The sequence below is a fragment of the Mirounga leonina genome, unplaced genomic scaffold (genome assembly GCF_011800145.1).
Source record: "Mirounga leonina isolate KUSES-001 unplaced genomic scaffold, KU_Mleo_1.0 Mir_165, whole genome shotgun sequence".
Lineage (NCBI taxonomy): Eukaryota > Metazoa > Chordata > Mammalia > Carnivora > Phocidae > Mirounga > Mirounga leonina.
The window spans coordinates 14,902,733-14,920,491 of NW_023270415.1; the positions used below are offsets into that span (position 1 = coordinate 14,902,733).

The 17,759-nt window shown below is 37.4% G+C and overlaps 1 protein-coding gene across 4 annotated transcripts in view; it reads right to left on the reverse strand.

The window, feature by feature from the left end:
* Positions 1-1,021: 1,021 nt before the first annotated feature.
* The window catches only part of TTPA (alpha tocopherol transfer protein), a 32,011-nt gene continuing 15,273 nt past the window's right edge, over positions 1,022-17,759 (reverse strand). Inside the window, exons 5-6 of one of the 4 annotated variants that reach the window (XR_004680397.1) lie at positions 9,277-9,417; positions 1,022-1,545 (exon numbers count right to left, since the gene is read on the reverse strand). Coding sequence is in view for 1 of the 4 variants with exons in the window: in XM_035011236.1 (XP_034867127.1) it covers positions 15,886-16,059 (174 nt within the window). In the remaining 3 variants the exon portion in view is untranslated. Of the gene's footprint in view, positions 1,546-7,629; positions 7,867-8,000; positions 8,189-9,276; positions 9,418-13,904; positions 16,060-17,759 lie in introns of those variants that run through there. The other 3 variants (XR_004680398.1, XR_004680396.1, XM_035011236.1) reach the window with 3 other exon arrangements.

Below are 17,759 nucleotides of genomic sequence, written 5' to 3' on the forward strand. Positions count from 1 at the left end.
TATGAATTTGTGGTGTTGGAGCAGGTATCTATCTGCAGACAAAAAATCATTACCTGCCATTTTACACAAAAATAAACTCCGTTTAAATAAAGATGTAAGGGCGCCTGGGTGGCTCAGTTGGTTAAGCGACTGCCTTCGGCTCAGGTCATGATCCTGGAGTCCCGGGATCGAGTCCCGCATCGGGCTCCCTGCTCAGCAGGGAGTCTGCTTCTCCCTCTGACCCTCCTCCCTCTCGTGCTCTCTGTCTCTCATTCTCTCTCTCGCAAATAAATAAAATCTTTAAAATAAATAAATAAATATATAAAATAAAGATGTAAATGTGAAAAACAAAATATACTCCAATAAGAAAATATAGTAGTACATGTTCATGACACTGGGGGTCAGAAGGATTTTATAAAACATTGTATAAAAAGATACAGATGTTAATGGAGAAAAATAATAGATTTGACAGTGCTGTAGCTTTGAAACATCTGTATAACTTTAAGAAAATTAAAGATAAAGCACAAACTTGGAAAATATGTTTACAAAATATAGAATTTAAAAGTTTATTTCTAAAATATACAAAGGACTCAATAAAGGACAACATCCGAAAAGAAAACTAGGGAAAGAATATGAAAAGACAAACCAAACCTTCAATAGCCATCAGGGCAATGTAAATTAAGATAATACATCACATCCATCAGATTGACAAAAATGTAAACCTTGAAAATAATAAAGTGTGTAGAAAATGAGAATTCTTTAACACTGCTAGTAGAATTGTAAATTATTACAACCATTATTGAAAGCAGTTAGAGAATATCTGGTAAAGGTGAAGATGCACATATTCTGGGGGCACCTGGGTGGCTCAGTCGGTTAAGCGGCAGCCTTCAGCTCGGGTCATGATCTTGGGGTCCTAGAATTGAGCCCCGAGCCCTGTGTCTGGCTCCCTACTCACCTGAGGACCTGCTTCTCCCTCTCCCTCTGCCGCTTTCTCTCCCCTACCCCCCGCCCCGCTCCTGCTCTCTCTCTCAAATAAATAAATAAAATCTTTTTAAAAATGCACATATTCTATAAACCAGCACTTTTCAGACATACTACATATATACCCTAGAGAAATGCTTGGATGTGTGAATAAAGAAATAGACATAAGTATGTTCTTTGTTAACATTTTTTTGATAATAGTGAAATATTAAATGCAATGTAAATGACGTGTAAGAGAATGGGTAATAAATTGAAGAATTAGTAGACTATTAGAAAGCATGAAAATGAATGAATTGGAGCTGCTTATGAACAAAGATAAATTTGTATTAATAAGAGATAACAGGGTCTAGAGGATAATGTCAACCACCTGAACCAAAAACTCTCCACACATTTTCAAAAAAACATTATGTACAAGCAGTGCAAATATAATTACGTGTGATTCAAGCCTTTAGCAATATCAGGAGACAGAGGATACCACAAACATTCAGTTATCAGAAAATTGATAGTACCAAATTTTAAAAAGCATCCTCCACTGCTGCAAGACATCTAGACGCTGAGAGTGGGAGAGGTAGGGCTTCAGAGAATCTTTGAAAAAGAAAAAAGGGAGTGGATGATTAAACAAAGCATAGGCAAAATCAAACCTTGAAAGAAAATGTCAAATGTTAAGTGCCAACATACCAAACATAGCCTGGGTCTTGGTAAATTATAGCAAGAAGGAACTTGAAAGTAAGAGACCAGAAGTGGAAGCTTCAGAAAGCATTACTTTTGAAGAAGAATCAGCTACACTGACAAGTGGGTAGTGTCCCTTAAAGACATGGCAATGGAGGGAAAGAAAGAAGGGGAAAAATTAAGGATTCCACAGAAACAGAAGAAATAAGTCATGCCAGCCACCCTACCTCACCCCTACATACATAAAACTGCCACCACAAAAACATTATCTCTTAAAGGAATTATACTTCACTATACTGACACAATAAAATACTTTTCAAGTAGAAAATTGTCCACAAAAGGCTTATTAAAAAAAAAAAAATCAGACCAACACAATGCAAAACTATTCTGAGGTGAAACAAAAAAGATAAGTTGTAACATTTCACCTAAAGAAAATTTTCCCTCAAAACAACAAAGCTGTAAGACCAAGCTCCAAACTAAAGTATTCTCAAACAAGCATTAGATAAATGTGTATATGTGTATGTAGCAAGTCTAGTTCACAACCTGAGAAAAGAAGTGGACAAAAACAGGAAGGAATGCCTCAAGAGTTGATCTAATCAGGAAAAATTTGAAGGAAAAGACAAAACCATCTCACAAGTGAAGAATAAATTACCACTGTCTGTCTAAGGCAGAAAAGATTCAAGTAGAATTTTAATAAACATCGGTGAAGAAAAGGAGGAAACAACCAACGGAATGAAAAAGTAAAACAGTTCTGAGAAAAAGTGCTTAAAATGGAAGGCAAAGAAGGTTCAACATATGTATTATTGGAGTCCTGGAAGAAGAAGAAAACAAAGCAATGGAACAAAAGCAGTATTTATCACTATAATCCAAGAGACTTTCTGTAAGTAAGAGAAAAATGGTAAAATCAACCTGAAATGACCAACTCTGAGACTTATCCTAGTAAAACCATTGGACATTAGGGAAAAAGGAGAAATTATGAAGGCCACTAAGCAAAATAACCAGTTTACTTATGTGGGTAAGAATATTAGGATGACCTCACACTTTTCAAGAGCAGCATAAAAGTCAAGGCAATAATGGAGCATCATTTTAAGAAAACTCAACATAAATTCTTAGATTTCTGTATGCAGCTGAAGTATGAGGACTATAGAAACACATAACTGTTCTCACACACCTTTCCTGGAAAACAATCTAGAAGATGAATTTCATCTAAAGAGAAGATGACTTGGAAAATATATCAAAATAACTGATGGTGAGCATTTAATATATTTCATTATAGTACTAATACTAAAATAAGAGTAGGGACATGGGTCAAAGAGTAGAATATAAACATCTATTCTGCCCAGTAGGAAGAGTGCAAGTTAAAAAATGAGAGGAAAGGAGAGAGAGGAAGGGAAAACTAAAATAAAATCACCTTGTATAGGTATTTGTGGGAGTCAAAACGTGCCATTTAAAACTCACCAACCGAACAGAAAAAGTTAAGAATAAGAACAAAGGGCATGATAAAAGTTGTATAATTAATTATACCTATGCACGTAGATATAAGGCAATGGATCCTAGCTGGAAAAGAGAAAGCAGTGGAGTTTTTTGTAGTTACATACGCTGGCAAAAAAAAAAAAAAAAAATTGGAAAATATAAAGTACATGGTTAGATTTTCCCTTGGGACATGTGCTGAATTCTGGGATGGTACCAGAAACTGAGGAAGGCTGAATAGGAAGGGCAAAATGAAACATTCACTTGTCTTGCAGAGCTTTGGAAACAAAGTTCCATTAGAGGGAGAAAGCCTTCAGCAAACCCACAATAGATGCTTCAGGGCATTTACCATATTTTTAACCTGCAAAAGATGGGTACTAAGTTTAAAATCTGCCAAAGGTAGAATTTTCAAGGCTGAGAAAAAAAAGAGTATGCAGAGTATCAATCAAAAGCCCAAGAGGACCAGGGCACTTGGGTGGCTCAGTCGGTTGAGGATTCACTCTTGATTTTGGCTCAGATCCTGATCTCAAGGTCCTGAGACAGAGCCCCGCATTGGGCTCCATGCTGAGTGTGGAGCCTGCTTAGGATTCTCTCTCTCCCTCTCCCTCTACCCCTCCCTCCGCTCTCATGCGCTCACTCTCTCTCTCAAAAATTAATTAATAAGCCCAAAAGGAACAATCGTGAAGAATGGGGATGAACCAGAGATAGACTGAATCTTACTAAATTAGCAACCCAGTATAAGACCTGATTGGATTGACTAGCCTTTCACTCTATCTGACAAAAGGAAGGAAGAATCATTGCTAATGGAAGATACTGTCCGGAGCCTCTACAGTTAAATGCAATGTCCAACATACAATAAAATATTTTTTAAAATGTGAAGCAGAAATAAGTAATAGTAATATAAAAAGAAAAGTAAAATCAAAGACCCATAGATGATCCTGATATTGCAATTAGAAGACAAGGCTTTTATTTTAAATAAAATGATTAATTTTAAATAAAATGGAGAAAAATATGGGCAAAATGGATGAGAAGTTTTCAGCAGAGAATTGGAATCTATAAAAAAGAATTTTAAATTCTCTTTATTTTGCCTAAAGAATGTCTCCTTGTTTTATTTTGTTTTAAGGATTTTATTTATTTATTTGACATAAAGAGAGCTCACAAGCAGGGAGAGTGGGAGAGGGAGAAGCAGGCTCCCCTCTGAGCAGGGAGCCCGACACAGGGCTCCATCCCAGGACTCCAGGATCACGACCTGAGCCGAAGGCAGACACCTAACCAACTGAGGCACCCAGGTGCCCCTCCTTGTTTTGTATAACAATTTTAACTGCAAGACATAACATCATCAGAGGGTCCTGTTTTATTAGTATGTGTGTTCCTAAGACTGTAAGCACTGTAAGTTATCTAACAAAAACAGCTAAACAAAAGCCTTAGTAACTTTAATACAGTATAATGCAAAGCAAAAATCAAAAGTGAGCACCTAGAGTAAAACACATTGAATTTTTCTTCAAAATCAGGGAGATAGCAAAACAGAAATCACCACTGGAATGTCAAAGAATAAAACAGACCACTAGAGCTAACATACAAACAAAACACAAGCAAAACTGATACCTGTCCTTCCCACTGTACTGGCATGTATGTATTTATTTTTTCCCCCCACTGTATTTGTATTTAGATGTGGTAAGTAAAATCTCCAAAATGACCCTTTTCCTTAAGGACCATTTGAAACAATAAAGTTTATTATTAGTAACATGTTTTTCTTAAATATTTATAATAGCATTATCCCATCTAACTGGGCCTAGGATATATTTTTTTCCACCTTCAAAAGGGACAAACCTTTGTTCACTTCTAAGTATAGATGTATTAGGTAACTGGATATTCTACCCTAATTTTACATCAACTATTTACAAAATATAATTCACGTCTGAATTTCTCAAGCCAGTTTTTACTTAATAGTGAAAGCAGGTTCTTGCCACTGGCCGCTTTTACATTCTTTATTGCCTCTAGAGAAAATCACCACCAACAATATTTGACTACACATATTTGTGGGCCACTTGTTAGAAGTACCACTGTCACTAAAGCAGAGTCCTAGGTGCTGCTCATCTAAATGCTATAACATATAGGTCTCCAGTCTGGCTGCTCCCTGGAATTTGCCTAGCCTTTTCTAAACTACCCTGTTTTAACACTTCCCCTCCTCTGCTCTGGTCTTCATACACCTTGACATCCAGAAGTGTAGTGGTAGTATGGAAAGAAATACTCCAGCATTCATCCTTGGATAGGACTGGGAAGTAGCAAAAAGCAGTCTCATTACAACTGCACTGGTCTCTTTAGTCCGAAGAGTGTTTGAAGAGATCTCAGATGGCTCATCTCTTCAAAGGGGAGAGCAATCCCCTTAGTGAAGCCCCACTAAGGAACTCAACAGGCCACTAGAGGAGGAAGAGGAGGAGGGGATACCTGGATAAAGTTAGGAGTATTATCAGTGTGACAGACATCCAGAAGTTGAATCAAGTCACTCCTTAGGCATATATTTACTTTTAGTGAAACCAGGAAGTTCAGTAGAACAGGATATACATCTCTGGGGGCAGGCAATGGCTCATTAATCACAAAAGGAAGGGCTTTTCTCTAGTGTCTTCCTAGGTAGGGCTCTACTTACTGAAAACAGGACCCAAAGACTTAGAACCACCAACCAGAGGAACAACTATAGCCTTCTTCAGCTAAATCTTGTTCTAGCTAGGTCTTGGTTTACAGGAGGGTAGAGGGAAGCTCATAGGAACAAACCTCAAGAGTTTTCTTTTATGATCCTACTGGGAAGGAGAAATAAACCATCCTAGAGCTTAGTAAGATGAGAGCATCAGAGTGACCAGGATTTGGCTACAGAGTCTCTACTCTCTCTCTCTTATGGATGTGTATAGGAATGTTTGAAACCAAGTGTTTGTTAACTAAGGTAAAGAAGAGGCGTTTCTTTGCAAGTCCTTTGACTCATTATGACATCCTCTAGATGGCAGGAAATTAACGTAGCTTGCCCAGAACCCAGTGGGAATACATGTATGAGAACAAACGGTTTAAAACTGGTTGAAAAAGGAAAAACTGAATTAATTTTAACTAAAAAATATATGTTTAATACAAAAATTTTTTAAAGGTTTAAAATGAGCTAACCCCACCCACACACATTTTTTTTTAAAGATTTTATTTATTTGATAGAGAGCATGAGAGGGGGGAGGGCCAGAGAGGCAACAAACAAAAGAGAAAGACTGTTCAAAGGTACATTGTGGTTTTTCTGTGTGATCTGTAATTTTGCCCTTTTTACCATTTCTATGTGGAATCTTTACTAGAAGTCTACCTTATTTATTAATGTTTTATCATCTGTATTGTGTGTCTGTGCCAGATGTGAATTTTATCTCAACACAGCAACTGGATGAGGGCTGAGTCAGCTAAAGGAGGCCCAGTTACATTTCTGTATCTATATAAAGCATTCATGTACCAAAGGGCTTAGTGAAGCTGAGGTAAAATGGTAGCTCACAACCTTCCCCAGAAATCCACCATTGATTCCAAACAGACCACTTCCTAACTATCAGAGAATATTTGGGTGGCTTCCATCAGAGACAAAAACTGGACAAGCAAAGAGGTTTATTTTATTCTGACTATTGCAATTTGGAGTGTACCTCAGATCTGAATATTAGAGTGTCTCAGTGGTGGCTTTGCCTTAGATTTTTGTGGAAAGGAGTGAACACATGGCATTTTGGAGGTTTACAGTGGGGGTTGTTTTACAAGCAGGAATCTCAGATACCTGAACAGGAAATATTTTCCTCTGTAGTTAACAAGTTTCAGGAGGACCAAGAGTTCTGATCTTAGCTAATTAATCATGACAAATAGTTTTAATCTTAGCTAATCAATAATGAGACAAAGAGTGGGAAGCTGGAGGGTCTGTGTCTGGCTTTGTCAGCAGGTTTGGGCAAAAGAGAAAGGTCTGTGTTTGTTGGCTTTGTCAAATATAGTTTGTCTCAAAACAATCTTAGAGATTAATTTGTGTGGAATTTTGGCCAAAGTTCGGTAAAATAGTCCACAAAGTCAGTATTTCTTGTTGACACTGTTCTTGGAGAAACAGCCAAACCACCTGTTGTGCTCTGACAGTGGTCTAGAACTGAGAAGGGTTCTGGAGAAAAGCACTTAATCGAGGGGATACATACAAGAATAAGCAGAAAAAATATTAGAGATTTTGTTAAGGAATAAAAACAAGACTTGAGACCAGTCTAGTGGATTCCAGAAAATTAGTGTGGTAAAGTCCTTTGACAGTGGGGTCAGGACTGTGATGGCAATGGGGTACATTTCTCCATTAGCAACTTGAATGTTCTTTTTTTTTTTTTTTAAGATTTTATTTATTTATTTGACAGAGAGAAACACAGCGAGAGAGGGAACACAAGCAGGGGGAGTGTGAGAGGGAGAAGCAGGCTTCCTGCCGAGCAGGGAGCCCTATGCAGGGCTCGATCCCAGGACCCTGGGATCATGACCTGAGCCTAAGGCAGATGCTTAATGACCGAGCTACCCAGGTGCCCCTAGCAACTTGAAATGTTCTTATTTATGATGTAGAGGTCAGAGAAATTTTGGGGAATACATATGCAGCAGTCACTTCCAAACAGCACATGTCTCCCCTCTGGGTGCCAAGATCAGACTGAGTGCCAGTCAGTTGTGGAGCACTGTGTGTTGAGTCTTTTGAAATTCTTGGCCAAGAAATTCAATGTTCTTTATCACATTGTTTGCAGTGATGGTTATCTCCTGTAGTAGGGCATGCAAGATATGAGAGTTTTTCTTTTTAAGATTTTATTTATTTGTTTGAGAAAGAGAGAGAGAGTGAATGAACAGGGGGATGGGCAGAGGGAGAGGGAGAAGCAGACTCCCCACTGAGCAGGGAGCCCAAGGCACCTGAGCCAGAGGCAGATGTTTAACCAACGGAGCCACACAGGCACCCAAGATGTGAGAGTTTTGACTCAATTCTTGAGTAGCCCATAGTGGAGATGCTCCAGGCAAAAAGATGGCTCAGATGTGGTCAGATGCAGCATCCAAGTCCTCAAGATCTCCTACCAAGCTCTTGGCTTCCCTTTCAAGGGTGTCGTCAGGTCCAGCAGAGAAAGGAAGAATATGATAACATTTTGATGTCAGCCTTCACATTTTAAGGAAACACAGTTACTGGTAGGCTGTCCAGATCAATGATAGTCATTGAAGAGGACAAAGAGGAATTTAAATACTTTAAGGAAGTAGTTGGGCTACCTATCTGGTAAGGACTCACAAGACTGGCTAGGTAATATGAGTCTGCCCAATGCTAGGAGATATCAATAGGTCTGATCCCAAAGATGAAATTGGTGTCTTTTGGAATAACCAAAGAAAATGGGCAATTTTTTGTCATAGCGTCATCTTTTCTACCATATAGAAGCTGAGAAAAGGGTATGGTTATACGGAGGCTATCCTGATTAGGACTGTTCCATACATAAAACTTTAGTGCCTCCAGATAGCAGCACCCATGCTGGAGTTGTTTGATATAAGGTTGCATTTTCTTTGGGAAAATGATGAATAGTTACAAGTACTGTCATTAGAGTTGGCAGAGTAAAAGATATATAGTTGACCCTTGAGCAACACAGGGGTATGGGGCATCAACCCTCCACATAGTATTTATAGTATTATACTATAAAAAATCTGCATGGAAGTGGACCCATGCAGTTCAAGCCCATGTTGTTCAAGGTCAACTATGTAGACAGAAACTGGAACCTAGAAAATTCTTATCTGTGAAATTGCCAGAGAAATAAACATGACTCTTCTAAAAGTGGTCCAGATTGAATTTGGTTATTTGTTTAACTGATTTAAATAAAGGAAAAGAGCATGTGTGGGGAAAACAGCTAAGCCGTGGTTTTAAGGATGGGAAGAAGAATTTGAGGAAAAATGAAGGAAAGGGTGAACAAAGGCAACAATTTTAAGAAAGATGTTAAGGTTGAGTAATCTCAGTTTAGCAAAAGCCATCCAAAGGTTTGGGGGTCCTGAATATAGGTAAAATAAGGAATCTTATTCAGTAGGAAGGGCAAAAAAGAAAGACATGGTTCAAGAAAGTTTTGATACTAGTCAGTAATAGAAAAATAGAAGGAGGATAACAAGAAGAATACAAAGGAAAAATATGGAGGGGATTGAATATAACACCTGTGGATGATCTTGTTCTGGTGTGTTGGTTGGAAGCTGACCACTTTATGGTATCATACAGTTGTTCTTGAGAACGCAATCTACTTCATGTCATTAGAGGGGAGGAAAATTTCTTTTTTTCCTTCTTCTCTTCCAGGTTCCCTGACAAAAGATAGATTAACAAGAGAAAATTCATGCAGTGTACATTGTGTGAGAGAAACCTCAATGAAGAGTAACTCAAAGGGTTGGTTAGAACTTGGGCTTATATAGCATCTTCGCAAAGGAAGAGGACTTCAGGTTTCTAGGGGTGGTAAATTGTGGGAAGGCAAATAAAATATATAGAAAATTAGTGGAAGATAAGGGCTAATAAAGTTTACTATGTAGATTCCTCAGGACTGGTAAGGATCTATAGTTGTCTCCAGTGATTAACTTTTGTCTTTCCTGGTAGAAGAAGGGGACATTTATTTTAGGTAAATAGAGGGAAGGTGGAGAACTTTTCTTGTATCTGCTTCTTCTCAGTTGCCTTCAGCTCAAAATAATCCTTATGTCCAAGTGGCATATTTTGGGTGTGGCATATTCGGTCACCTACATCATCATCTGCTGCTTCAGGCCTTTCCAAAGACCTTCAATTTAAGGTTTCCTGTTGAGGTGGATTTTTATTTGAAGTAAGGCTTTTATTTATTTATTTTTTAGTTGTGAAATGTGAATCAAAGGTTGTATTCTTTGTTTTGGAGCAGTTTTGGTGGTAAGGAAGACAGTGTGTTTTGGTTGAGGGCCCCCCTCCCCAAAGTGTATCTACCCCTTTCATGTATAAAAAAGGGAAAGGGTATGAGTAATTAGGGACTCTAACAGTGGGAGAAGAAGATGGAGAGGATTTGACGTTTTGAGTTACAGGCATGGAACCCAATTAAGGAGGTCAGGGACATCTCTTTAGACATGACGTATAAGGGAAAGGCAATGGCAGAAAAGTTAGGGAGTCAATTCTGGCGATAGCCAACTAATTGTAGAAATCCTTGGAGTTGTCTTTTGGTGTTAGGGAGAGGGAAATTGATAATGGTGTTAATTTTTTTTTAGGAATAAAGTCTTTACTTCAGGGAGGATATCATGTGCTAGCACTTGAGGGCTGTTAATTGTTTTATGTTTAGAGATGTTATGTCCCTTTTGGGTAAGAGCTTGCAGTAAATACTGGGCATTGACAACCATCATTAAGCAGAGGTCATCTGTATACTGAATTCGGGTAATGAGGCTCAGATACCCTCAGAGGATGGACTGAAGTTCCTCAAAAGAGGTTCGCCTGAGTCATGAGTGGATGAGACTGAGCAGTGGGGGAAAGAAGATGGAGTACAGTGTAGGGCTGTGCCTGACCATTCCTCATCCCAGATCTTCATATCACCCCAAGTGCATGGTACTCTAAGAAAGAGGAGTATAGTGCACAGTAAAATTCTGCTGTGGGTAACCTGTCAGAAGAGTTCTTGTGGACTGGAGAGGGAGCTCCTGATGAGAGCCAAATTGCCACAGGGGTTTATTTATTCAACTGTAGTTAATGAGTCTCTACAGCAACTCCATAGGGGTCAGCCTGTACTATGTATGTGTGTAGATGTAGAATTAAAAGAAGTGAAGTTTAAAATCAACTAAAAAATTAAAGCCAATTACTTAAAATACTTAAAACAGAGAAATGGATTGAAGTCTGAGACAGAAATAAAACCCAATAGGGTAGGACCTTATCACTGTAACACAGCTAACATTTAGGATGAGAGAGAAAAAAAGTAGAGAGAGGAGGTTAAGTCTGAGGGTTTGTAAGGAGGCTGCTGAGGGCAGCTCAACTTCCCAGTAGACAATATTCCATTTAGCACAAGGCAGACCTTCATCCCACTTGTGACTGTTCCCCTGGTGGCTGTCACCCAGCCTTGCAATGAGAACTAGGCCTCAGTAAGGTCTGCATCCTGTGAGTATTGACCCTGTGCTAGACGCTGGTTAGATACTGATTATACAAAGGTGAAAAAGACGGTCTGCATTTAAAAGCACTTTTCAGCAGGGAGGCAGGCAGGTAAACAGCTATAAATTCAGTGTCATAAGGATTGTTTGAGACCTCCACACAGAGGATCCACAAGTAGGAGCAAAGAATTCTCTGGAGGTTTAGAGTTTTCCCAGATGTGACAAGTGAGCAGCACTCTGCAGATGAGCAGACAGACAAAGCAGGAAAGGGCATGGAGCTGAGAAAACAGTAAAAGCAAAGGTTCAGAGGACACAATACATACATTTTCCCTTCCTCCCTCCCCTCACTCCCTCCCTTGCTACTGATTCTGAGATGTCTGGTGTGGAAGGGGTGATAGTTTTCAAAGTGGTGAAAAGGTTGAGTGCCTAGAATATAGGTGGGGTTCAGAGTCCTGCAATGTGAGGATAGAAGAACAGGTTGGGCCTGGTTGTAAAGGGCCTTGGATGCCAATTAGCAGTTTACCACACATGCAGTGCTGCTCTCTCAAAGTTCAAGGGATAAAATCTTGTAGAAAGGGAACTCTGGCAGCTGTGGAAGGGGTATGTAAGGGCAAGAATAATGCGACACTGGTAGTCTAATGTGGAGGTAGTCTAATAGCAGGTCTGATGAGAGATGATTAATCTTAGAAATGGGTTGGGGTCAGACATTTCCAAGTAGAATTGGTAGAATCTGGTGGCCTGTGGAACTGGGTCTGAAAGGAGCATGTGGTGTTGTGGAGGGTGTGGACTTTATAACCAGGCCTGCCAAGTTCAGTGTGATGCTGGCATTCACTAGCTGTGTGACTCTGAGCCAGGGACAGACACGTTCAAAGTTCAGTTCTCTTCTGTAAAAATGGGCACAATGCCACTTACCTTTTTTTCAGCAGAGGTTGAATGACACAACGTATGTGAATCTAAAGTTTTGTCTGGCACAAAGTAAGTAATCCATACATTTGAGTGCCCTTCAGCAGGTGTTCAAAGCCTCCCACATATGTTTCATGTGCATCTTTCTAGGGGAAGTCTTACTCTCCTGTACCCATTCCCTCCCTCCAAAAATAATAGGGCTCTTCATTATTTCTCAGACATGGCCTATTCATTCTCGTCTCTGTCTTTACTCATGCTATTTCTTTTCTTGGAATATCCTTCTTCTCCTCAGTTCTCATTTTTCTCCAGGGCAGTCAATTCACCTTAAAGGCTCTGCTTCAAATTGTACCTCGTCTAAGAACACATCCTCAATTACCCCACGTGGAAATTAACTTTCCTTCCAAAGCATTCTATTGGAACCATTCTAATGACCCTTACACTATACTGCAATTTACCTGGCTATTTTAGGTATATATATTCTCTCTTTTAGGTAGCATCTAGTTAATTTTTCTATTCACTGTAGTATTTAATTCAGTGTATGGTGTTATCAAAAGTAGACATTTGGGGTGCCTGGGTGGCTCAGTTGGTTAAGCATCTACCTTCGGCTCAGGTCATGATCCCAGGGTCCTGGGATTGAGTCCACATAGGCTTCTTGCTCAGCAGGGAGCGAGCTTCACCCTCTGCCTGCCACTCCCCTTGCTTGTGCGCTCTCTCTCTGACAAATAAACAAATAAAATCTTTAAAAAAAAAGTAGACATTTTATGGATTAATATGATTGACTTGGGTAGAAAAGAGAGCAGTCAAGCAAGTACTAGCTATGGGGGCAGGAGGAGGACAACATGTGTCCTTGCTAGCAAGAAAATCAGAGGAGATGTACTGCCGCCAATCCTAATTTTATTACCCCCATTTCTAGTTCCACCTATGTAAATCACAGTTCCTCCACAGCATCTAAGTGTGGCAAAATTCAACATATAAGGCCAGTAAAGAGTGTTTCAGACAACACCATCCTACTAGTTTACTGAGTTTTTGGTTGGTTTGTAGGTTTCACCTGTTTTGTGAGCTACAGGCTTAATTTAGATGAGTGGCAAAGACGGTATATGCTCTAGTTCTTCCGTGTTATTTCTGTAAGAAAAATATATAGTATAAATATTATATATATTTAAATATACAAGTATATGTTTTATAAAAATATATAATATTTATACTATATAAAAATATATTAAAAATATGGGCGCCTGGGTGGCTCAGTTGGTTAAGCAACTGCCTTCGGCTCAGGTCATGATCGTGGAGTCCCGGGATCGAGTCCCGCATCGGGCTCCCTGCTCAGCAAGGAGCTTGCTTCTCCCTCTGACCCTCCCCCTTCTCATGTGCTCTCTCTCTCTCATTCTCTCTGTCTCAAATAAATAAATAAAATCTTTAAAAATATATATATATATTAAAAATATATAATATAAATATAAAATCACAATCTAGCCTAACAGCAGATCGTTTCAAAATTAAATTATCTGATTAAGTAGCACACTCTTTTTTCGCTTAGAAGTTTTAACTTATTAAATCTGCATGGCTTAATTTCATGATATTAGTTTGTGGTCCCTTTAAGCACAGCAAAAGTCACTAGAGGAAGATAGTGTTGAACTCAGCAGCCTGGAAAAGCAGCCTGTAATGAAAACTTACAGAGGAAAAACTAGCATTTGTGTAATGGACAACCAGATGTGGTTAGTTTTTCTTAAACTTATCTGTAAAGAAAAGCAATTTTTGAGAACAATCGCCTAATATTTGTATTGTATTTAAAAATGAAAAAGAAACAGCTATTGTTTATGTGAAAGATCTTTATTTTCTTTTGAACAATATTAAAACAAATAAATTATTGTGCAGTTCACTAACATACTGAGCACATATTAGTGTTAACCTTATAAATAAACGGCACTTCTGGTGCAATTACAGTAAAGTAATAGAGACAATTAGATAGTTATTTATCTTACCACCTTGTAAAATTGCCTGCTCATTTCACATTGTTCTTTTAATGTTCTTCAGTCATATTTAAAAAAAATGTCAAAGTCCCATCATGAAATGTACTTCTGTTGATTGACATATTTTAATTCTATTTACTGCTAATGACATCACCAGTAAATCACATTTAAGAGACATCTTTAAATATTACCCTTTATTCGTGTGCTTCACAGTGTCATAAGAAAGTGTTTTAAGTACCCCAAAGCAAATTAAGTAGAACTCTGATATAAACCTCCTTTACAGAGGAATAAAAATTGGGTAAACCAGAGCTTTTTGTTCTTGTTATTGTTTATTCTTTTTCAATGAGTTTATTCTGCTGTTATTTCTAATTATACAATTTTTTGAATTATATGATTTTGTAAGGAAGACTTTATAATTTTTTTTAGAAAACAGGCATGATCTAATTTTTTAATAAAAATTATAATGTAAAGTTAGCTTCTCAATGCCAAGTCAAAATTAAGTATGTTCTCTAAAGAACATTCACAAGTGCTCTCAATTTTTTCATAGACATATGTACAGAGAATCACAAGTATCAGCTCACCTGATTAGAATAATTTTCTTATAAAGAAAAACACCCTTCATATATCCTTTCACAAAGATACTATTGTATGATTAATGTTGAAACCCAAGTAAGCTGAACAAATGTTTAACAAATTTTGCACCCTGTGTTTTTTTATTTTCAAGCTTAAAATAAAAAAATCATGAAACACTATCAAATTGTCATAAATTGAAAGCTATACTGACATTGTGTCAATAAATGAAATATTCTTTGACATAAACTATAATACAAACAGCACACTTTAACTACTGGTTTTTTAAAGTAAATGTGAATTAGAATTTGGCTAGAATATTCTGATAGATAGTAAAAGTAAAATTATTTCATACATAATGTGAAAAGTTCCAGGTGTAACTGACAGTGATTTTTAAAATGTAAACATTTCCTTTCTTTTGTGTAGTTGTGTTATTGTTCAATTAAAAATAAAGTCCATGTGTGACAATTAAATATTATTCCATTTCTAATTCTCTATGTAGTCATGATAAGAATAACCAAAAACTGAAGTCAAAATTACATTCTAGATTTATTTGAAAATGCAGAAATAATATTAAGAAACCATCAGCTATACCTGAAATATTCCCTAAATTATTTTTGATTATCAATTGTATCAACATGAGTAATTTCATGAAGAGGTCTAGATGCTACATACAATAGTTTATGGTGTACAGACTCCTCAATCAAAAGTTTCTATTGTGTAAATATACTGAAATAGAACTTTCCTGAGATGAACTATCTTGCTGGTCCACAGAATAACTCTGTAAAACTGTATTCAGATTTTAATCTGAATTATAATCTAATCTGACATCCACCCAAGATGGGAGTTAATAATTTTCATCATCAGTTGATTTGTGCTAATTCTTCTTTTCAGTGGACCATTTATACATTTATTACTAAACCAATGTAGTCAGATAACTTGTGGAAAATGAAACTTTTCAGAAACAGCTACTTTAGGAGATACTTTCAAGTATAAAAATCAGGAATCCTTTCTATGCTTTTAAGGTATACTAACATTTAACTACTTGAAAGATACAGAAAATGCATTTAAAAAGTCAAGAAGTTTCCCAAATATCCATGTTGCTCATGTCAGAAGAGTTTTACATTTTAAAAGATCAATCAGAAAAATGTTAATTAGCTTAAAGGATTTTTTTTCTTTCATTCATATAACCAGGTAGGATCTCACTCATGTATTTATAATTAGGAAGTCATTGACATTAAGTAACTTCTTCTCATTGACTGATCTGTGAAATGCTGCTTAGGTAATTTTCAGACTTCATTATAAAATTTGTCCACTCCTGACAAATGTCCTCCATGGAGAATTCTGTACCACCATATTCCAGAGGAAGAATGTGTGGGAAATGCTGAAGTAAGTTTTGTTTGTAATTGTTCCCGTGCATGTGAATCTGAAATAGCCAAAATGTTTCAGAAGATATGCCCTCAGTCTCTCAGTAGATTAGATATATTTCTAATGTAAAATCAACACCATAGAACAAGGCATTTTAATGACTTTCAAGAGAGGAGAGCATGTATAGATACTGTGCCCTTTATTTCTCTGCTTATGTAAGAATTACACTTAAATTTCTATTGTGCTGCTTATGAGTCTAACCACCTTATTGTTTTTTATATGTATTTGTATTTGTATAACTATATAAGATTTATAGAAAGATATTCTGTCCTCTTTCAAAAATAGATTTTTTTTTAAAGATTTTATTTATTTATTTGAGAGAGAGAATGAGATAGAGCATGAGAGGGGGGAGGGTCAGAGGGAGAAGCAGACTCCCCGCTGAGCAGGGAGCCTGATGCGGGACTCGATCCCGGGACTCCAGGATCATGACCTGAGCCGAAGGCAGTCGCTTAACCAACTGAGCCACCCAGGCGCCCCTCAAAAATAGATTTTTAAAACTCTAAATAAAATTATTTTATATGGTCTATTCCCTAATGTACAGGTGATTCTTAGCAAAATATCTAACATCCTGAGACTGTTCTAGAGATGATAAAAATATACTTCCTGGTATTAGTTCATATGAATTAGAAGCATATATCTGCACACACCGTTATGTATATGGGGAGTAACTTATGTGGTACAGTTGATGGATACTCTTGGCTAGGACAGAATTGAGACAATTATGATGGTTGAGAACCTTAAATTTTCAAATATTTTAAACTATAAAAAGTGATCATATAATGCCATGAAGTTAAAATAAAGACTTAGAGCCTTCAATTAAAAGCACATCTTGCTAAAAATAAATAAGTACCCTTTTTCCATCTGCTAGTTCATCTATACATTCAATGATCATTTAAAAACAGCTACTGGGGTGCCTGGGTGGTTCAGTCGGTTAAGCGACTGCCTTCAGCTCAAGTCATGATCCTGGAGTCCCTGGATCGAGTCCCGCATCAGGCTCCCTGCTCGGCGGGGAGTCTGCTTCTCCCTCTGACCCTCCCCCCTCTCATGTGCTCTCTCTCAAATAAATAAATAAAACCTTTAAAAAATAAAAAAATAAAAATAAAATAAAAACAGCTACTGTATGCTAGGATAGGAGAATTGAAAAATGAATGAAACAAGTTTCCTGGAGTTGGGAACCTCAGAGTCCCAATTCTTGATTTCTTCTGAAATGTTTAAAATACCATCAGCTAATTGAAAAAAATTCCACTATTTCCTCAGAAGGGGGCAAATAAAAACACTCACAAGGTATTGCCAAAATGTTGAAAGGGAGGAGAATGGCTTGATTGGGTCCCCATCTCCCTTACTTTGGCAAGTCTGTTTCATGTCAATTACCTTTCACTGAAATGCTTCACCTACCTTCTCAATTTTTTTATTTTTCTTTCTTTTTTGCTCATATTCTCCTATTCATTAGGTTCGGTTCATTGTTTTTGTTTTTATTTGTCCAGAATATAACCCAAAATAGAAATACTTATTTTTAGATCTTTCAGAGTTAAACAAAACGTGTCAGATATTATCAAGCTACACTGAAGAGAGACAAAAGTGAACCCCGCAAAATTGACTTTTTTAAAAATGCTAGAATGAAAAGTGGCCATCTTCATAGGTGTAGTTCTTCTTGAAGACAGATAGAAATTCCTACTGGATAATCTCTACAAATTATCC